The sequence below is a fragment of the Gymnodraco acuticeps genome, unplaced genomic scaffold (assembly GCF_902827175.1).
Source record: "Gymnodraco acuticeps unplaced genomic scaffold, fGymAcu1.1, whole genome shotgun sequence".
NCBI classification, from domain to species: domain Eukaryota; kingdom Metazoa; phylum Chordata; class Actinopteri; order Perciformes; family Bathydraconidae; genus Gymnodraco; species Gymnodraco acuticeps.
Genome location: NW_022990558.1, coordinates 1,396,873 through 1,415,447, shown reverse-complemented (window position 1 = coordinate 1,415,447; position 18,575 = coordinate 1,396,873). Strand labels below are relative to the sequence as shown.

Here is an 18,575-nt window from a genome sequence, read left to right as displayed (position 1 = left end):
CCCCCTCCTATTTATCATCTACCTCCTACCTCTCGGCCATATCTTCAGAAAATACGCAATCCAATTTCACTGCTACGCGGATGACACCCAGCTCTATTTTTCCACCAAACCCACTTCCACTCTCCCCCCCACTGCCCTTTCCGACTGCTTACTGGAAATCAAATCCTGGTTCTCATCCAACTTCTTAAAACTTAACAGTGATAAAACCGAGTTTCTCCTAGTTGGCTCCAAGTCCACTCTGGCTAAAACTGACAAATTCTTCCTCACTATTGACAATTCCACATTCTCACCCTCCCCCCAAGTTAAGAGTCTGGGTGTCATCCTTGACAGCACCTTATCATTTGAAGCTCACATCAACAACATCACTCGATCTGCCTACTTCCACCTCCGCAATATTAACCGCCTCCGCCCGTCACTCACACCCAACAGCACCGCCATCCTCGTCCACGCCCTCGTTACGTCCCGTATCGATTATTGCAACTCCATCCTCTCTGGTCTTCCTCAGAAATCCCTACGTAAGCTCCAACAGGTCCAAAACTCAGCCGCCCGTATCATCACCAGAACTCCTTTCATTAATCATATCACTCCGGTTCTCCAACAACTCCATTGGCTCCCCGTTAAGCACCGCATAGACTTCAAAGTGTTGCTCCTCACCTTCAAGGCCCTTCACACTCTTGCCCCTCCATATCTCTCTGAACTCCTTCACATCTACACTCCCTCTCGTACTCTCCGATCCTCCTCTGCCTTCCAACTCACTGTACCTTCTGCCCGCCTGATCACCATGGGGTCACGAGCCTTCAGCCACTCTGCCCCCCGTCTCTGGAACTCTCTCCCACAAGACATCCGCAATATGGACTCCCTCCCACCCTTCAAATCCAGCCTGAAAACACACCTTTTTAAACTGGCGTATTCTATTTCTTAATCTCTGCTAAACTGATTGTTGTTTTTAAGTCTCTGTTATTTAAGTATTTTTTTAAGTCTTGTATTACTGTGTGCTCTTCTTTGTTGATTGTTTTAAATTATGCTCTGTAAGGTGTCCTTGAGAGCTTTGAAAGGCGCCCATAAATAAAATGCATTATTATTATTATTAGTTAGGATGCCACCTGGGCGCCTCCCTAGGAAGGTGTTCCAGGCACGTCCAGCTGGGAAGAGACCGAGGGGTAGACCTAGGACCAGGTGGAGGGATTATATATCTTCGCTGGCCTGGGAGCGCCTTGAGATCCCCCAATCAGAGCTGGTTGATGTCGCCAGGGAAAGGAAAGTTTGGGGCTCTCTGCTGGAACTGCTACCCCCGCGACCCGACCACGGATAAGCGGGAGAAGATGGATGGCTGGATGGATAGTTGTGATTTAGGTTTACATAATGAATTTTCAAAGGTAATACACTTATATTTTTTTATTATAAATACTAGGCAACTGTGAGGTTCCTATTTAGGGTTTGGGGCATGAAAGCTAATGTTATAATTATTAAATTAAAGTTGCTATAAGAAGAAAAATATGCTTTTGATTTGGGCATGCTCTTAAAAAATATGTGTATGTATTTTTTTTCTCATCTTTTTGTACTTGAAGACTCGGATTTCACTCACTTTTTATATTTTAGGTTTAAGTGGTTTAAAACAGATACATTTTGGACTTTGTACTAAATCTAAGTTAATAAATGACACAAATTGTGTGCATTAAGATAAAATCATTGGTATATTCATAGGCTTAGGCGATATATAAAGATTTGAGTTTATTTAACAATAAAACACGGTAAAGTATAGCGACTAAATACACCGAACTGCAGATTAAATTAAAATTATTTTGATTAAAGTGGCCTTATCTAAAATGGATGGAAATCAATGGAATTGACTGTTGGGTAGAATTTAGCTCTAGTTAGGATACTCTCAATGTAGGACATGTACCTGAAGACATAGTGGTGACTGTCGATCTCCTTCCCTTTCTTTGAATCCTTCAGTATCCCACCATTCCCCACCACAGCACAGCGGATACACTCTGATTTATCTCCACGATCCTTCCAGTCATCCAACATCCGCCAGTTAGCAGAAGAGTTGAGCACGGACAGAGTATCCACCAATGCTGTGGAAAACAGAAAAATAGAGTTAATCTCGATAAGATTTATTAAACACAGTCTTTTTACATTACATTACATTACATTACATTGCATTTAGCTGACGCTTTTGTCCAAAGCGACTTACAATAAGTACATTCGACCAGGAAGACACAACCTTGAAGAAAACAGAATCATATAAGTACAGGTTTCATAGAGCCAAACATTTCAAGTGCTACTCAACTGGCTTTAGGTAAGCCAGTCCTTTATTAGTATATAAAGTGCTTCGTTAATAGTTCTAACGCTCGAAGTGGAGTCGAAAGAGATGAGTTTTCAGTTTGCGCCGGAAGATGTGCAAGCTATCTGCCGTCCTGATGTCAATGGGGAGCTCATTCCACCATCTTGGAGCCAGGACAGCAAACCCACGTGTTTTTGCCGATGGGAACTTGGGTCCCCCTCGCAGCGAGGGCGCAGCGAGTCGTTTGGCTGATGCAGAGCGTAGTACACGCGCTGGGGTGTACGGTTTAACCATGTCCTGGATGTACGAAGGGCCAGATCCATTCGCAGCATGGTACGCGAGTACCATTGTCTTGAAGTGGATTCTAGCAGTTACCGGAAGCCAGTGAAGGGAGCAGAGGAGCGGAGTGGTGTGGGAAAATTTAGGAAGGTTGAAGACCAGACGAGCCGCTGCATTCTGGATGAGCTGCAGAGGTCGGATGGCACATGCAGGTAGACCAGCCAGGAGGGAGTTGCAGTAGTCTAGGCGTGAGATGACGAGAGCCTGGACCAGAACCTGAGTTGCTTTCTGTGTCAGCTGGGGACGTATCTTCCTGATGTTGTAAAGCGTGTATCTGCAGCAACGGGTTTTAAAAGGTCATGTCAATTCTTGTAAAATACTGCACTTCATTCAAAATATTTATGTGGTAGATACAAAAAAGCAAGGGCCTCAAACTCTTAAGGGATTAGTATATTCATAAATACACTTTTAAAGAAATAGATACAAAAAAGGCAGGGAAATAAAAAATGTTATCATAAAGAGACCATATTATGCTTTTTGGGGTTTTCCCTTTCCTGTAGTGTGTCATATAGGTTTTAGTGCATGTAAATGGTCTGTAAAGCCTAACATCTTCATTCCCCCCATAGGTAGTGACAGCACTATGTTACATCTCAACCCAGTCTCACGGCATTTCGTGTTCACCAACAAGATTTTTAATCTATTGATTCGTGTTCACCAACACGATTTTCCCCTGTTTCTCGTGTTGCACAGAACGATTTTAAAAGCAATGTATTTCTACTGGTAATGTGTTTCGTGCCTGCAGCACGTCTTTTTCTCCGGTCGGGTCTTGGAAGACCGGAAGCTGTGTGGTTCATAAAAACATGTTCTTATTCAATATCAAGCCACAATTATTGCTTTTATTTTAAATCGTATAATTTCGGACTTTTGTTTCCGTCTGTGAGGAAAATAAATGGGGCTCAGAGCCTCAGGATACTGAAATCTGTATTTTTTAAATCTTTTTTTCCTTCTAAATTTGTTATTCTTTTCAAAATAACACACTGTTATTTACTCACCAATAACACACAATTAACCTTGCTTTTATTTATTGGTTTAATTCCATAATCTCGGGCTTTTTTGGCGTCCGTCAGGAACTGAATTTCAAAATAAAAATAACCGGAAACAGATGTAGGCCTCTAGGAGTTTAGGATGGCCGAAGACACTACACTACCCATAATCCCCAGCTATCATTTAGGACTACAGTCCCCGTGATTAATCTTCAAACTCTGGGATTGGATGTTGGAGTGGCAGTGCGCCAAGGTTACGCCGAGCGTCAGCTGTTTGAAATGGAACGAAACCACGCCAGACTATCCAAAACTGGAATCAAACGATTTATTGTCAAGTCAATAAAAATGGCACCTGTGAGTTCACCATCATCTGCAGCACAGTACAAGTCATTCGTAAATTTAAGTAGGGCAGTTGTTGTGGAGTGATTAGGCCTGAAACCAGATTGAACCGGAGATAAAATATTATAAATATTGAGATAATGTGACAGAAGCCCTGAAATGGCTATATACAGGACGGTCCTGTATATAAGGTCTCTGAAATGGCTATATACAGGACGGTCCTGTATTTAAGGTCTCTGAAATGGCTATATACAGGACGGTCCTGTACACAACGCCAAATGGCTATATACAGGACCGTCCTGTATATAGCCATTTCAGAGAGCTGTTTACAGGACGGTCCTGTATATAGCCATTTCGGAGCTTGTATACAGGACGGTCCTGTATATAGCCATTTCAGAGACCTTATATACAGGACCGTCCTGTATATAGCCATTTCAGAGACCTTATATACAGGACCGTCCTGTATATAGCCATTTCAGAGGGTTGTGTACAGGACGGTCCTGTATATAGTCATTTGGCGTTGTGTACAGGACGGTCCTGTATATAGCCACTCCCTAAACAAACAACACAACTGAAAGAGCCAGGCGGGTGCCCACCTGTTATAATAAACACAAAAGAGAGTGTCAACAACATCTCAGCAGTCATGACACGTCACGTGAACAGGTCTCTGTTTTTAGAGAAGACGAGAAAGATAAAGAACAAGAGAAGAGAAGAGAGGAAACCGAGGAGAAAGTCACTTAGCTGCACCATCGAAGTGGATCAACATGCTACCATTAGCAGCAGCCTCATCTCTGGGGATGTTCGTCACCCAGGAGAGTTTGAGGTAGACATGAAGACTGCCTCCGCGTCTTTGTGGGTAGAGAAGCATTGTTGTGTGCCATCAACAACAACGCAGAGGGTGCACGGGTAGAGGAGAAAGTACTTCAAGTTGAGTTCACGGAGCTTGCGTTTGACTGGATCGAAGCTCCGGCGTCTTCTGGTAAGCTCGGGACTGAAATCGGGATAAATGCTGATGTCCACATGACAGCTCATTGTTACTTTGTAATTCTACTCCACTACAATTCAGAGGTTAACCTGGTATTTGTACTCCACTACACTTATTTGAGTTACTTTGCAGATTCTGATTAATGATGTGAAATATAAACAACCCTTAAATCAGACTTTAGTTACACCTGAGTAAAATTCAGGGAAAGGTGATTGTCAAGTGCCAACAATCAGGAGAGATATTTGATAGTTGGTGCTTGAGAAGACTAAACATGTATCTACAATTGACATGAATGGAAACGAGTAATAAAGCATATTCATTACTCGTTATTCTCTACTAATAGTTAATTAAAGACTGTATATTATGGCTATTTTGCACATCCCTTTCAAGATTTTCAAAGGTTTATTGACATATCATATACACAACTACGGTGTATAAAATGAATGACAATCTTTGGTCACAGGTTCCTCAACAGCGCATTAAAAGACATCTATCAATATGTGTGTATACCTCCACCATTAAACTGTCATATTCTGCACATTTCTTATTCTATCTACATACATACGAGTATAATTCATATGTATAATATCAGTTAAAATAAGTGCTTCAACATAGTTAACATTGCAGGAAAGCAATATATTAGACGTTAAGTACTTTGTCAGGCTTAATATTTATCTGTAGATAGATACCCCCAAAGTGTTTTTCTTATTTAAAAGAAGACCTTAATCTGTTATTTAATGTTTAAATAAAGGTTAATTCGTTTTTCTGTTTTGCACCTCCTCCTATTAATATCTTTGTACATTCTGCACTAAACTGTTTTATTGTAGAGATCACTTATAGTATCTTCTTGATTTTTTATATTCTATATTTCTATCACAGACCTTCTACTTTCCCCTTATGAAAGTATGTACTCTTAATATGTTTTTAATCAAATATAACACATAAAAACAATAATTCAATAACGTGCTTTAACCACTAGGCGGTGCACACAAGGTACACACAGCCATAATAACTTTGTATTGTTAGTGTAGGACACTTATGTATGTACAACATCTGAAGATGTGTAGTTTTATTCATGCTTTCACATAATTTTACAGCATATTGCTATACTATTTCAGACTCAGTATTTACATTTCTTATATTCAAAGAAAATCAGTAATGTCTTTAAAAACTACAAGTCCTTTTATATCAGCTGTGCACCGTTATGGTGTAAATATAACCTATCTATGAATTAGATCAAATGTAAAAGTCAGCAGAATTAGTGTTGATACTGCAAGGAGACGTATTGTGTGAAGAGAAATTGAAGATGTTGTTTAATTGTTGATATATTTATGATCCACGTCAAGTATTCAGTTTCGGCGGCATTTCTTCCAGTTTTTCCAAAAGTCTTCTCATCAGGGCTCTATAAATAAAGAACTACGGCAGATCTGTAATATGTAATGCAGCCGAACCGTGTATTACAATGCCGTTATGTGATAACTTTCAAAGAGAAAAGCAAGAACACTCGGAATTAAGTATTATTTTATTCTTTTAAAATGTTTTCCGGATTTCATATCATATAAACCCCAAATCCCAGCATGCATTGCGGCTAAAACATCCAATCAGCGAGCTTAAATCATAGCTGAGGATCTTGGGTAATCGCTCGAAATGCCTACGTCTGTTTCCGGTTATTTTTATTTTGAAATTCAGTTCCTGACGGACGCCAAAAAAGCCCGAGATTATGGAATTAAACAATAAATAAAAGCAAGGATAATTGTGTGTTATTGGTGAGTAAATAACAGTGTGTTATTTAGAAAAGAATAACAAATTAGAAGGAAAAAAAGATTTAAAAAATACAGATTTCAGTATTCTGAGGCTCTGAGCCCCATTTATTTTCCTCACAGACGGAAACAAAAGTCCGAAATTATACGATTTAAAATAAAAGCAATAATTGTGGCTTGATATTGAGTAAGAACATGTTTTTATGAACCACACAGCTTCCGGTCTTCCAAGACCCGACCGGAGAAAAATACGTGCTGCAGGCACGAAACACATTACCAGTAGAAATACATTGCTTTTAAAATCGTGCTGTGCAACACGAAAAAAAGGGGAGAATCGTGTTGGTGAACACGAATCAATTCATTAAAAATTGTGTTGGTGAACACGAAATGCCGTGAGACTGGGTTGTACATCTTCTATTGGCTACCGCTCCAACACACTCCAGGAACATCTCTAAGCGGTTGACCAATCACAACAGAGCTGGCCAGCTAACTAATCAGAGCAGACTGAGCTCTGGTTTCCGACAGAGGGTGAAAAGAGGTGCTGCAGCATTAAAGCATGGAAACATGTCACGGAAGAAGCAACACATACAAATGTTAACCTGAAAATGAGCATAATTTGTCCTCTTTAATGGGAAAAAAACATATTGAAGAACAAAAACTCACTTTTGTAATCGATCCCCCCCCAGCCATGTGTTCCTGGGTACTTTCTCAGACGCTGGTAGCTTTCCTGAGTGACGTGTTGGGCCCACTGCACGACTGGAATGTCGTTCAGAAACCGTCGACCAAATTCTGTTTTGGCGGCCAGTCTTTGGATACTATCTGTGCATTCCTGAGGGAAACAGGTACAGCCTGGTTGTTAACATTATCACACATTTTATCTGCTCCTCTATTTCGGATACCAAACATGTTTTTTTTTTTTTAGGGCGTTAATAACGCGTTAACGCAAAAAAAAATTAACGCCACTAATTATTTTAATGCATGTGTATTTTTTTTCCTCGGCCGCCCCGTAGTTTCAGAGCGCATCGAGTTTAAAATGCCATCTACAACAGGGTTGGGCAAATGGGGACCCACGGGCCGCATGCGGTCCCCACCTCCTCTTTTTGCGGCCCTCAGATTAATTTATAAACAACGTAATTAATTTTTTTTAAATATATATTTTTTTTTTTTACTTGTAGTACTGATACCGTCCACTAGACTCCTAGTTACGTCGCGAGCTGCGTAGATGATTTCAAATACCGCAAAATAATCTGTGACGCATTTGTGTGTATTGTGTTTGTTTCCCGGGGAAACCCTCACAAGAAACACCGGCTGTTGTTATGCCTGCTGTGACGTTAAGTTGCCTCTTGTAATTATGCCTTTACAAGCTTAAAAGTTATTTTTATCATCTGAATTTGGCGAAACAAGTTTAATATTCTTAAAACCAAGACTTTGTTTATTTGAAATCAGATGAAAACAAACTGTCACGGACCCTGCCGTGTTATCTATGATTACTACGCTTTTCATTCAGAATTTCAGCGGGAGGGAGGGGGAGTGGTGCTGAGGAACAGCAGAGTGCGGGCTGACAGGTGTCTGTGTTGACATTCCCCTTATTGTGGAATAAGGGGAATACAAAGACAGGCTACAAGTGTTTTAGGTTCAAGTTAGACAACTAATGTCTGGGTTAGTGTTCATGACTTAATGTGTATGTCATCTAATGGTTAATCTCAATACACACACATTTTCTGTGCTTTCCAATAGTTTAAAATAGTTTTATTCCACTGTTTAATAACCTGTTCAATACAAACATGCCACTTGTAAAAATGAAATAACATTTCTGTGAACTGATATTTGTTTAGTGAGCTTATTAGAGGATGTTCCCATTTTTGGGGATGTTCCCTTTGATTGTAAAATGTCAATGAAGATGTCAGACTTAGTATATTTGTTAATAATTACATACAACACATGGAATTTTTGTGTGTGTGAGTTCCAAGTGAATCTGCGGCCCCCTGGTGGCCAGTACATCAATGATGTGGCCCCCACCACCATCAAAGTTGCCCATCCCTGATCTACAAGCTGATGCTGACAGCCCCGCTCCTGCCGCCCGCTTGTGGCAGACCACACTTCCACGCTCACCGGCAGGCACCGACTGGCCATCTGGAGGACCGGGAGGGTGTGTGTATGTGTGGCTCGAGCGAGCGAGAGAGAGACCTTACGTGCATTGTTGTTGTTAGCATCTGGTGCTAGCTAGCTGCGCTAACGGATATAAGGAGCTGTTTAAATGAAAACAGAGGAGCGACATTTCGCCGTCAACTGCGCCGAGCACTTAACTTTATGCAGGAAGCCAGACAGTGGGACATTGTACGAAAAGTCAGCACACTCAGCACGGATAGTGCGCAACATGATTGCAGCGTCCAGGCAGCTCCCGTTCGAGCATATGCCTTGAGTTGCACATAGCTCCAACGATCCATCACACACACACACACACACACACACACACACACACACACACACACACACACACACACACACACACACACACACACACACACACACACACACACACACACACACACACACACCCACACACACACACACACACACACACACACACACACACACACACACACACACACACACACACACACACACACACACACACACACACACACACACACACACACACACACACACACACACACACACACACACACACACACACACACACACACACACACACACACACACACACACACACACACACACAGTATTATTGTATGAGAGAGGTTCCAGGTTGAATTGAGGCGAATATTTGTATAGTTCAGAGGTTGTTGTGTTTAATATTCATGATAATAAACATTAGCATAAAGCATATTTGTCCACTCATATGTTGATAAGAGTATTAAAAACTTAAAAAATATTCCTCTAAGGTACATGTAGAACAGATCAAAAATGTGCGATTAATTTGCGATTAATCGCGATTAAATATTTTAATCGACTGACAGCCCTAGTTTTTTTACAAGATACTTGCAGGTGAAGGGAATATTCCGTGGCACTTCAAAACTTATTTGGAAGCCTAATCACAGGTTAATTATTACGTAATTTGTCAATCGTTACATCTTTATCACCCTAAATGTTATCACTGAAAGAAGTCAGATTTAAATAAACAAATACGGAATAGCTTTTCACACCAACTCACAGTTTTTGTCAAAAAATGCTACCAAAATATTTACTATAATATCTAAATATCTACTCTCACTCTACTGGGAGCAATGATTTAGGAAAAACACAGCTGCCAAAGAACAGCGCTAACCACAAGAGCTTTTATCCACAGACATATTCATTAGGACACTGACAAGGGCATTACAGTGCAATACATATAACACCACATGCACACAGACAAGGTAGCATGAAAAGGTTACAAACCTCAATGAATGTATGCATCTAGGTAATTGTGTTATACGCCACTGCTTCTCTATGGAATAACAATTCAGCCTGTGTGTAAAATATGTAAAATATTGGGATGGTGCGTTTTCTTGCAGAACACTAAGATCACTCCCAATATTTTGAGGCAGATTTGAGTTGTCATATCTATCTTGCGTACAAAAATATGCTAGGAAGAAAAAGCAGAGCTCAGCTTCAGGCGACAACGTTTGATTTGTTATGAAGGATTTACTAGAACAACAGACAACTGTGGCACCCATCCGATAACAACATATCCAGCACAATGAAAGCATGTGTTACTAAAGCACTATGATCCACAGATATAAATACATTATTAATCTACAATAATTTGAAGGTGTTTATTCACACATAAACATTCACAGGGTTTTTTAGAGGTCTTATAGGTCATACCAGCACATTTAGAACTTACCGTTTGTGGTGGGAAGACTTCACTCATGTAGGTGTCTCCGATGAAGGAGGGCTCTGTGGGTCTGTGGGCCTTTGTGGGCTGTTGCTGGGGCAGTAGGGGGGCTTTGTTGATGGTCCTGGGTTTACCCACGCCATCAGACCTAGAACTGGATTCTGGGACATTTGGGACATCTGGGACATTGGGAACAACGCTGTTCTCTTCTGGTTTGGATTCAACAGGGAGCTCTCGGTCTAAGGTGGAGATAGGGGTCGACTGGTCGTTGATGCCCTCTTGGTCAAGAAGCTCCCCAAAGTCTAGTAAGTTGCTGTGGAGGACAGAACAGGATTTGGCAGTGAGTCGCAGCAGGAAGCAAATCAGTTGATCCCTCTCACTCTCTCAACATGATCCCATAAGGTTCACTCTTGAAAAAACAGTTCAACTTTGTCGGAATCATGCTTATTTGTGTTCTTGATGAGTGTAATATGCGATTGATACCACTCTACTTTGAAGTTAGAGCCAGCCGCTAGTTAGCTTAGCATAAAGACTGGAATAGCCTACTATGAAACAGATGGCTGGCTATTTCAAAAGGTAATCTAGAAAGCTCATTAATCAGCATGTCATATCTTATTGTTTCTATAAAACACACAAAAAGAGAGTTTTGAGATGCTGGAGGACATTAACCTCAAGCAGGTTAGCCACATTACTCCATGTTTCCAGGCTATATGCTAAGCTAACTAGCTTCTCACTCCAGATTCATATTCAACGGCCAGATATAGTATGTGGTATCCATGTCCCTCTAGGCAAGAAAACCAAGAAAGCCTATTTGAGCATCATTGTTAAACACAAGAACAAAAACATAAATAACAAGAGCAAAACCACATTTATTTAACGCTTGACAACAGTTGACAGGACGTGTCTGTGGCGCCAACACATTTTCTACACTTTTATGCATAGCATGGAAAACATGTCACCATAATGAAGCAGGGTGGAGGCTGCATTTGTGTGACTATTCTCAATTAACTTGAAGTTTTCTTCAAGCATTTTTCCAGAGCTGTTAAACTAAATGTTTCTGTTTGTCAGTGGCAAGGAGAAAGCTTAGTTGCCATCACATATGAGACTTGTGTATGAGGAAAGGAGTAAAGGAAAAGAAAAAGAAGGGGCTTAAAGGTGCAAAAAAAAAGCTAGTAGGTGAACTTTGAGTTACAGTATATGGTTGAAAGTTAGACTCCACTGTCAAAATCTGCTAAAAACACAGTGCTAATAAAACTAATAAATCCTTTAATTCAAGACAGACCATCCAGATTTTGCTTATCTTTACCCTGGTTCTAAAGCTGTAATTGAAGTGACACACCACATGCTGCGGATGTCACGCCGAGCAGTAAGTATACCTCATAGAGCCGGGGAATGAGATACGGACACTGCATTTAAAGTGTAACTAGAACACAATTACTTAATGTTAAACAAGTATCAGAGGTTAACTACAGAGTGGGCAGGATGTCATTCAGGACGCAGCTTGTTTGTCATTTATATTTCACCTGTAATACGTTTGTAAATATAGCGTAAAAGAGAAAGTAATGATTTTTTTAAAATTATTTTGATAGATAATTTTAATAAAAAACACTATTAAAAAATATATAATAATAATAATGACATGGCTTGAGTTTAATTCCTCCTATTATTTGTATACAATGTATAAAATATAAGTTAAATATTTTTGAGGGATGCAGCGTAAAGAAGAAATAAATAGTGATTTTATTTTTCCTTATTTTACATTTTATTATTTTGAGAGATAATTGTGAAAAGAAAATGGCTTTTCTTTAAATATTTAAGAAAAATAATAATAAAAACATAGCTTAAGTTTATTTACTTGATTTATTTATTTTCATTTAAAAATATATATTTTATCTTTAAATGCAACAGGGACCCACAGTCCAGTAAAATAAAATTGAGGTGTAGTATATCGAAAAAGCCCCGGAGCAGGGGAAGTGAGGAGGACACTCATAACCTTATTTTTACCCAGGCATTCAAATGAAAGAACAGCTTTCTAAATGAAAGACCTGTGAGCTCTGCATGCCCAAACTTAGCATTTAGTTTCTGTAAGAGACCTTTTAGAAACAGCCATGTCTCTCCCCTGAGTTCATGTATTTTATCTGGACCTGCTGGCTTTTAAACCTGGAGCGCTGCCCATTATAACAACGCATACATTTCACATACGAGTGCTGTGTGGCTCCTTTGTTAAAACCACAATGATACAACTAGAGGGGGGAATAAGTGCTGGTTACAGAAAAACCATGGAACCTTTTATACCACGATCTAAAGGTTTAACCCTTCAACCTCGTCCCTTTTCTCAGCTCAATGTTGATTAAACTGCCACATCTCCTCATGTGTCTCTGATTTAGAAACAACATATGGAACCTAAACGCAGTGAGATGGTTCTATAATTTCCTCCCCTTATACCTTGCCCTAATACCTTTACCCATTAGATTTAGGATAAATAATAACTAGCTTTTTTCTAATCAAAATGGGGATCTACAATTACAAATCATTTAGGGTTCATTATCAATTTTCTTTTTTTCTTAAAATGCAATTCAGATAAATAAAATATCCTCCCCGAGTGTTTCCCTCCTTTATGCCTGCCGAAATTGTGATGAACATAAACTAATAACTTTCACACAAAATATATACGCCTCGCCTTCGCCTCAGCAAGAAGGGCTGTCTGGTGAGACATCTCACTTCATGTTACTCTGAGAACTGGGGTTACACTAGTAACCAATAGTTCTCATTCATAACACTTCATTCGATGTCTCACTATGGGATATTGACACTCCCCTATTGCTAGACATGCTTATCTCAAAAATCAGTACTCAACAGGTAGAACTCTGTCCCAACACGGGGCCCAGCACTGCATGGGCCACACTTGGAGCAGAGACGTCCAATCTGTAAAAACGGACAAAAGTGAGCGGTGAAGACCAGCTCGCTGCTGCACAAATGTCCTGGATGGAAACACCCTTAAACAAAGCCCAGTATGTAGCCAGTCCACGAGTAGAATGAGCACGCAGGCCCGTTGGTGCCTGCAAACCCTGACTCGTATAAGCCAGAGCTATCGCTTCCACAATCCAGTGGGAGAGTCGTTGCCTGGTAACGGGATTGCCCTTATGAGGGTCAGCCCAGGACACAAAGAGTTGGTCATTGCATCGAAACTCTTTAGACCTGTCCATATAGATGTGCAAGGCACGAACTGGACACAGCAAATTCAGCCACTGTTCTTCAGAAGAACATAACGGTGAAGAAAATTCCGCAAGGTCAATGGGGGTGCATGAGCCAACCACCTTGGGCACAAAAGCAGGGTTAGGCTTCAGCAACACTCTTGCTTGCCCCGGGGCAAACTAAGTGCATGAAGGATGTACAGAGAGCGCATGAATGTCACTGACTCGCTTGGCAGATGCCAGAGCCAGCAACAACACTGTCTTCAGTGACAGGTGTTTCATGTCAAGTTCTTCCAGGGGTTCAAATGGAGGTCGAGTGAGCCCATCTAAAACCACTAAGGGCACCATTGACCTGGAAACAGGGAGGAGCCTGCGAGCCCCTTTCATAAAACGGCAGACCAAGGGATGTTGGCTAGCCGTCTTTCCCTCAAAGCCCACATGGCATGCAGCAATAGCAGCCAGGTACACTTTGATCGTAGAGAAAGCTCTGTGTTTATCAATCAAGTCCTGCTGAAATGACAAAATCACACTGACAGGACATTGAAAAGAGACGTGTCCCTTTTGGAGGCACCACTCCTCAAACACCCTCCACTTACAGTCATAAAGAGACCTGGTGGAGGAAGCCCTTGCACTCTGAATAGTGTTTATCACCTTCTGAGGAAGCCCCACTGTACTCAAATTATACCACTCACGGGCCAGGCCCATAGTGCCAAGCAGGGACGGACTGGCCATCTGTTGAATCTGGAGAACCACAGAACGGCCGGTCGGCCCTTTAAAAAAAATGTTTAACGTCATCATTTAAGTTGCGCTGACGGCCGACTGATGCAGTTCTGTGGTTCTTATCTGTCAAATAATCACACACGAAGAAGAAAAAAGACCGGCCACACGAAGAGAAGGGATTAGACGCCGCGGCAGACAGGGAGAATGAAAAAACATGGATAAAAATCAAAGAAAACAAAAATAAAAAGGTGGGGCCGAGAAGGCAAGAGAAAAAAAGGTGAAGTCACTCGCAGGTGAAGCATATAAATGTCGCAAATTGACAGACCTTTTTGGCAGCAGCGCTGCGACAAGCACTATCATCAGCAGCTTAGAACAAGTGCAAGATGATGAAGAGAATGATGAGGGCGCGAGTTCAGATATGCAGCCAGCCTCCTGCGTTCATGATGAGGGACAGAGTTGAGCTGCTGGAAGAACCATCTCAACTGGCACATACAAGTGCAGGGCAAGAGCAAGAGGGGGGTGAGAATTATCCCTTGAACTCAGTGGCGTTTTCTCCTGGAGGCCAAGGGATGCCAGGCTTCCCCTGTTTTTTTGGATTGTAGTTATAATTTTAATAAATAAATAAAAACACTTCGTTTAGTTTCGGTAATTATTCTGCCGGCCCATCTCTCCCCTATTCTCATTGAGTATTTTACAAAGAGTGAAACAGCGCCCCTCTAGATGTTACGGTGAAACAGTAGATGGCACTCTCTGTTGCGAGAGGAGGCCAGCCGAAATTGGCTTCCCTTGGTGAAAAAAATTGAGGGATTGACCAATCAGATGAGGCTCACGTCATGCCTCACAATCCAATCAAATCGCATCAACTTCAGTTCGTACTGTAACTGTCATCACCGCCCTTAAAAAGTAGCAATCAACTGAAGCAAGTGCAATTATGGAGGGTGGAGATTTGGAGTATTTCATCAAAAATAAAAATGGAATCTGATGACAGGCCAATGCCCAAACTGGAGCTGTGTACAGAGAGGAAAAAAGGAGCGAATCGGACGTAAAACTTTAAGTAATAAACAGCGGATTTCTAACATTTGACATTTCATGTGGCCGGGCTGGGTCAGTTTCCAGGGCTGAATTTTAGTCCCAGCCCCTTCCCCCTGGACATAGTTTCTACAGCATAAACCGTGCAACAGTACAGTAGGCCCACACAAACTGCAGAACACCGGGGCTTTGGGAACACTCAAAATTACTTTAAATGATTTATTTCCCATTTAACCTGTTAAGGGGCTTTTCCCCCCCGTTTTCTTTCTCACAAAACTGTGTCTCAGGGCTTCTTAAAATGTAATAAACTATTAATGTGTCCTACTAATTTAACGGGAAGAAACGCAGCTAACTGATGATATGAACCATGTTTACCGAAACAAAACACAAGTCTCACAAGAAGCTAAATGAGCCGTGAGCGCTCAGGGCTCATTTAGACGCTTCTTGTGAGACTTGTGTTTTTTTCTTTCCGGGCATGTTCCAGCCCAAGGCAGGACGAGCAGACCTGGTGTGAGTCCGTGCTTGATATTTTATACCCGCAGCCGCAAAGTCGAGCCTCAGAGCCTCCGTCTCCTCTGGTGTGAGTGAGAGAAGGGTCCATCCTTGATAGCCGGAATGCTGACTTGGAGGGACGGAACAACAACTGGTATGTTACTGTTCAATAATCAAAAACCTTACCGTTAAAAAAACGGCAGGGCAGAATCGAGTATTAACTGGTATGTTAATATTCAAATCTATGCGAAGCAAGTGTAGCCGGCAAGCGTCCGGCGACCGAAAATTAGCTTAGAGTGGTTCAGTCTATGGACAGTTAAGCTAGCCAGGCTACTGATAATTTAGAGATGTGCTCCGAAGCGAGAAGAGGTGTTTGAATGGCGCTGCGTCGTAGCGCAAGCTAGTTAAAGGGTGGGTGGATTCCCTGACGTGGTCATCAAGATCACCAGCCAATCAGGATTGGCGTAATAAGATTGATGCTTCTGAGGCATTCGCGGGGAGGCGCATCCCATAGTGAGACATTGAACGAAGTGTTATGAATGAGAACACACATTTCAAGTTAGACCTGTCACATTTACCAATCGTATCTACCTCTGGAACTAGCTAAATTAGTTATAGTTATGTTTATTGTTTACTGTCGGGTCACGGGCTGTCAGAAGAGGGGGAGGAAAAGAGAGGCTCCGTTTATTATTCTCGTGTTATTATCCAGAGTTAATGTAAACTTTTGAATAATGTAGTTAAGCTACTTTTAGTAGTTTGTTTAAATGTATTAATTATGTTGTTTATTAATTGCAGAAGCGCACCATGTATCGATTTATTATAAAATGAATCTGAACAGTTTGATCTGTTATGACTAACTGAAGCAATTACACAAATTGACCCAATTAACGGAGTTTGAAATTGTTTTTTTTGTGAAGTCCTACTATAAGGAAGAGAAAAAGGAGTGTTTTAAAGCTGGTTGGGTAATCTCCCATTTCTCGAAACATATTTTTTTCTGTTGGATAGTTTCAAAATCTTCCATACTGACCAAAATATAACATAGCAAAGTTCTGAAGACTATCCACCCTTAGCTTTAACACCCTGCGTTAAAACCCACACATCTCAAACTTCGTGACTTTTCCCAAAATGGGTATATTAGGCATTGACTGCATTTTGGAGGGTGGGGGATGAAGAGAAAAAAAGATGAGCATTTATACCTAGAACCACCAAATGGGGTCATTTGACCCCTCGTGTAAACATATGCATAATGCTGCACTATACTTTAGGCCACACCCCGTTGCCTAGCAGCTCTCCTGGATCACCAGCAGCTCCGCCCGCTCACTTACCAATCTTATCTACCTCTGAAACTAGCTAAACTAGTTATAGGTATGTTTATTGTTTACCGTCGGGTAGGGCTGCACGATTTTGGGAAAAAAATCAAATTGCGATTTTTCTGACAAATATTGCGATTGCGATTTGTGATATTTGTTTTTAAGTGACCCAACGGAAGTTTATTGTAAAAATTAAATCAAGTTTTATTTATATAGCACATTTATAAACGATTTTTGGTCGAGCCAAAGTGCTGTACATATAATAAAAATAGCCTACAGTAGAGACACTTTACAGCTAATACAACAGCACAGATTGTTCAGAATATCAGTATGAGAAAAAACGACACCCTCTATCCTTAGACCCTCACATCGTACAAGGAAAAACTTCCGGAGAAAACCCACAGTTTAAAGGGAAAAAATGGGAGAAACCTCAAGGAGAGCAACAGAGGAGGGATCCCTCTCCCAGGACGGACAGACGTGCAATAGATGCCGTGTGTAAATCGAAGAGATAATACATTTTACAGCATAGGTAGTCCAAATGTTAGGAAATGCATGTGTCTGTAATAAGAAGATGAATCTACGAAGATGTCAACTACAATCCTGTGGGAGCCATCAGGGAGGCAGCATGACGAGACCCAGGCAGGACCGCAGAGACAGGTTTAACCACAACCCGAAGTCCACGACTTAATCCAGAACTCAGGATAGAGGATCCAGGACACAGGACCACAGCAAGAAGATCAGCCTCGACTCCGGATCCCGGCGTAGATATAGACACAAAACAAGAAAAAATGTGGCTGGGTTAATCGGAACAGGAGAATACACAGACACAGACAGACAGACAGACGGAAGAACAAGCACTCCCTTAGAATAGGTTGAGGGCAAAGGGTAGCAAGTAAGAGAGTAAGAAACATAGGTGGAGAGGCACACTCAGGGAACAAGGTCCCCACTGGAGCCTTAGTTGGAAATTGATGAGAGATAGGGAGGTACGCTGTGTCTACGAATCGTAACACTCCCCGGTCTGTCTAAGCCACTCTACAAACCGTTTCCCTCTAATAAAACCTTGAGAGGTTAGAAAGGGAAAAGGTGTTGGATAAAAGTTATTCTTGATAAGAGAAGCCTAAAAGGCCAGAGAGAAAAAGTGAGTTTTAAGTGTTGATTTAAAAAACCCCAGGGTCTGGGCCGACCTCACATGGAGGGGCAAAATGTTCCAGAGCCTGGGGTCCGGCTGATTAGCCGACCTTAAGGCTCTGCCTGGGGTGTAGCGATGGAGGAGTTTGGCTACATAGGCCGGAGCCA

General features: G+C 41.4%; 1 protein-coding gene across 3 annotated transcripts in view; it reads right to left on the bottom strand.

Moving 5' to 3' along the window:
- Nucleotides 1–18,575, bottom strand: part of st6galnac (ST6 (alpha-N-acetyl-neuraminyl-2,3-beta-galactosyl-1,3)-N-acetylgalactosaminide alpha-2,6-sialyltransferase) — a 44,519-nt gene that overhangs the window by 9,309 nt on the left and 16,635 nt on the right. For all 3 annotated transcript variants that reach the window (XM_034227555.1, XM_034227554.1, XM_034227556.1), the window contains exons 3-5: nucleotides 10,544–10,847; nucleotides 7,357–7,522; nucleotides 1,904–2,078 (exon numbers count right to left, since the gene is read on the bottom strand). In XM_034227555.1, the coding sequence (XP_034083446.1) occupies nucleotides 1,904–2,078; nucleotides 7,357–7,522; nucleotides 10,544–10,847 (645 nt within the window). The remainder of the gene's footprint in view (nucleotides 1–1,903; nucleotides 2,079–7,356; nucleotides 7,523–10,543; nucleotides 10,848–18,575) is intronic.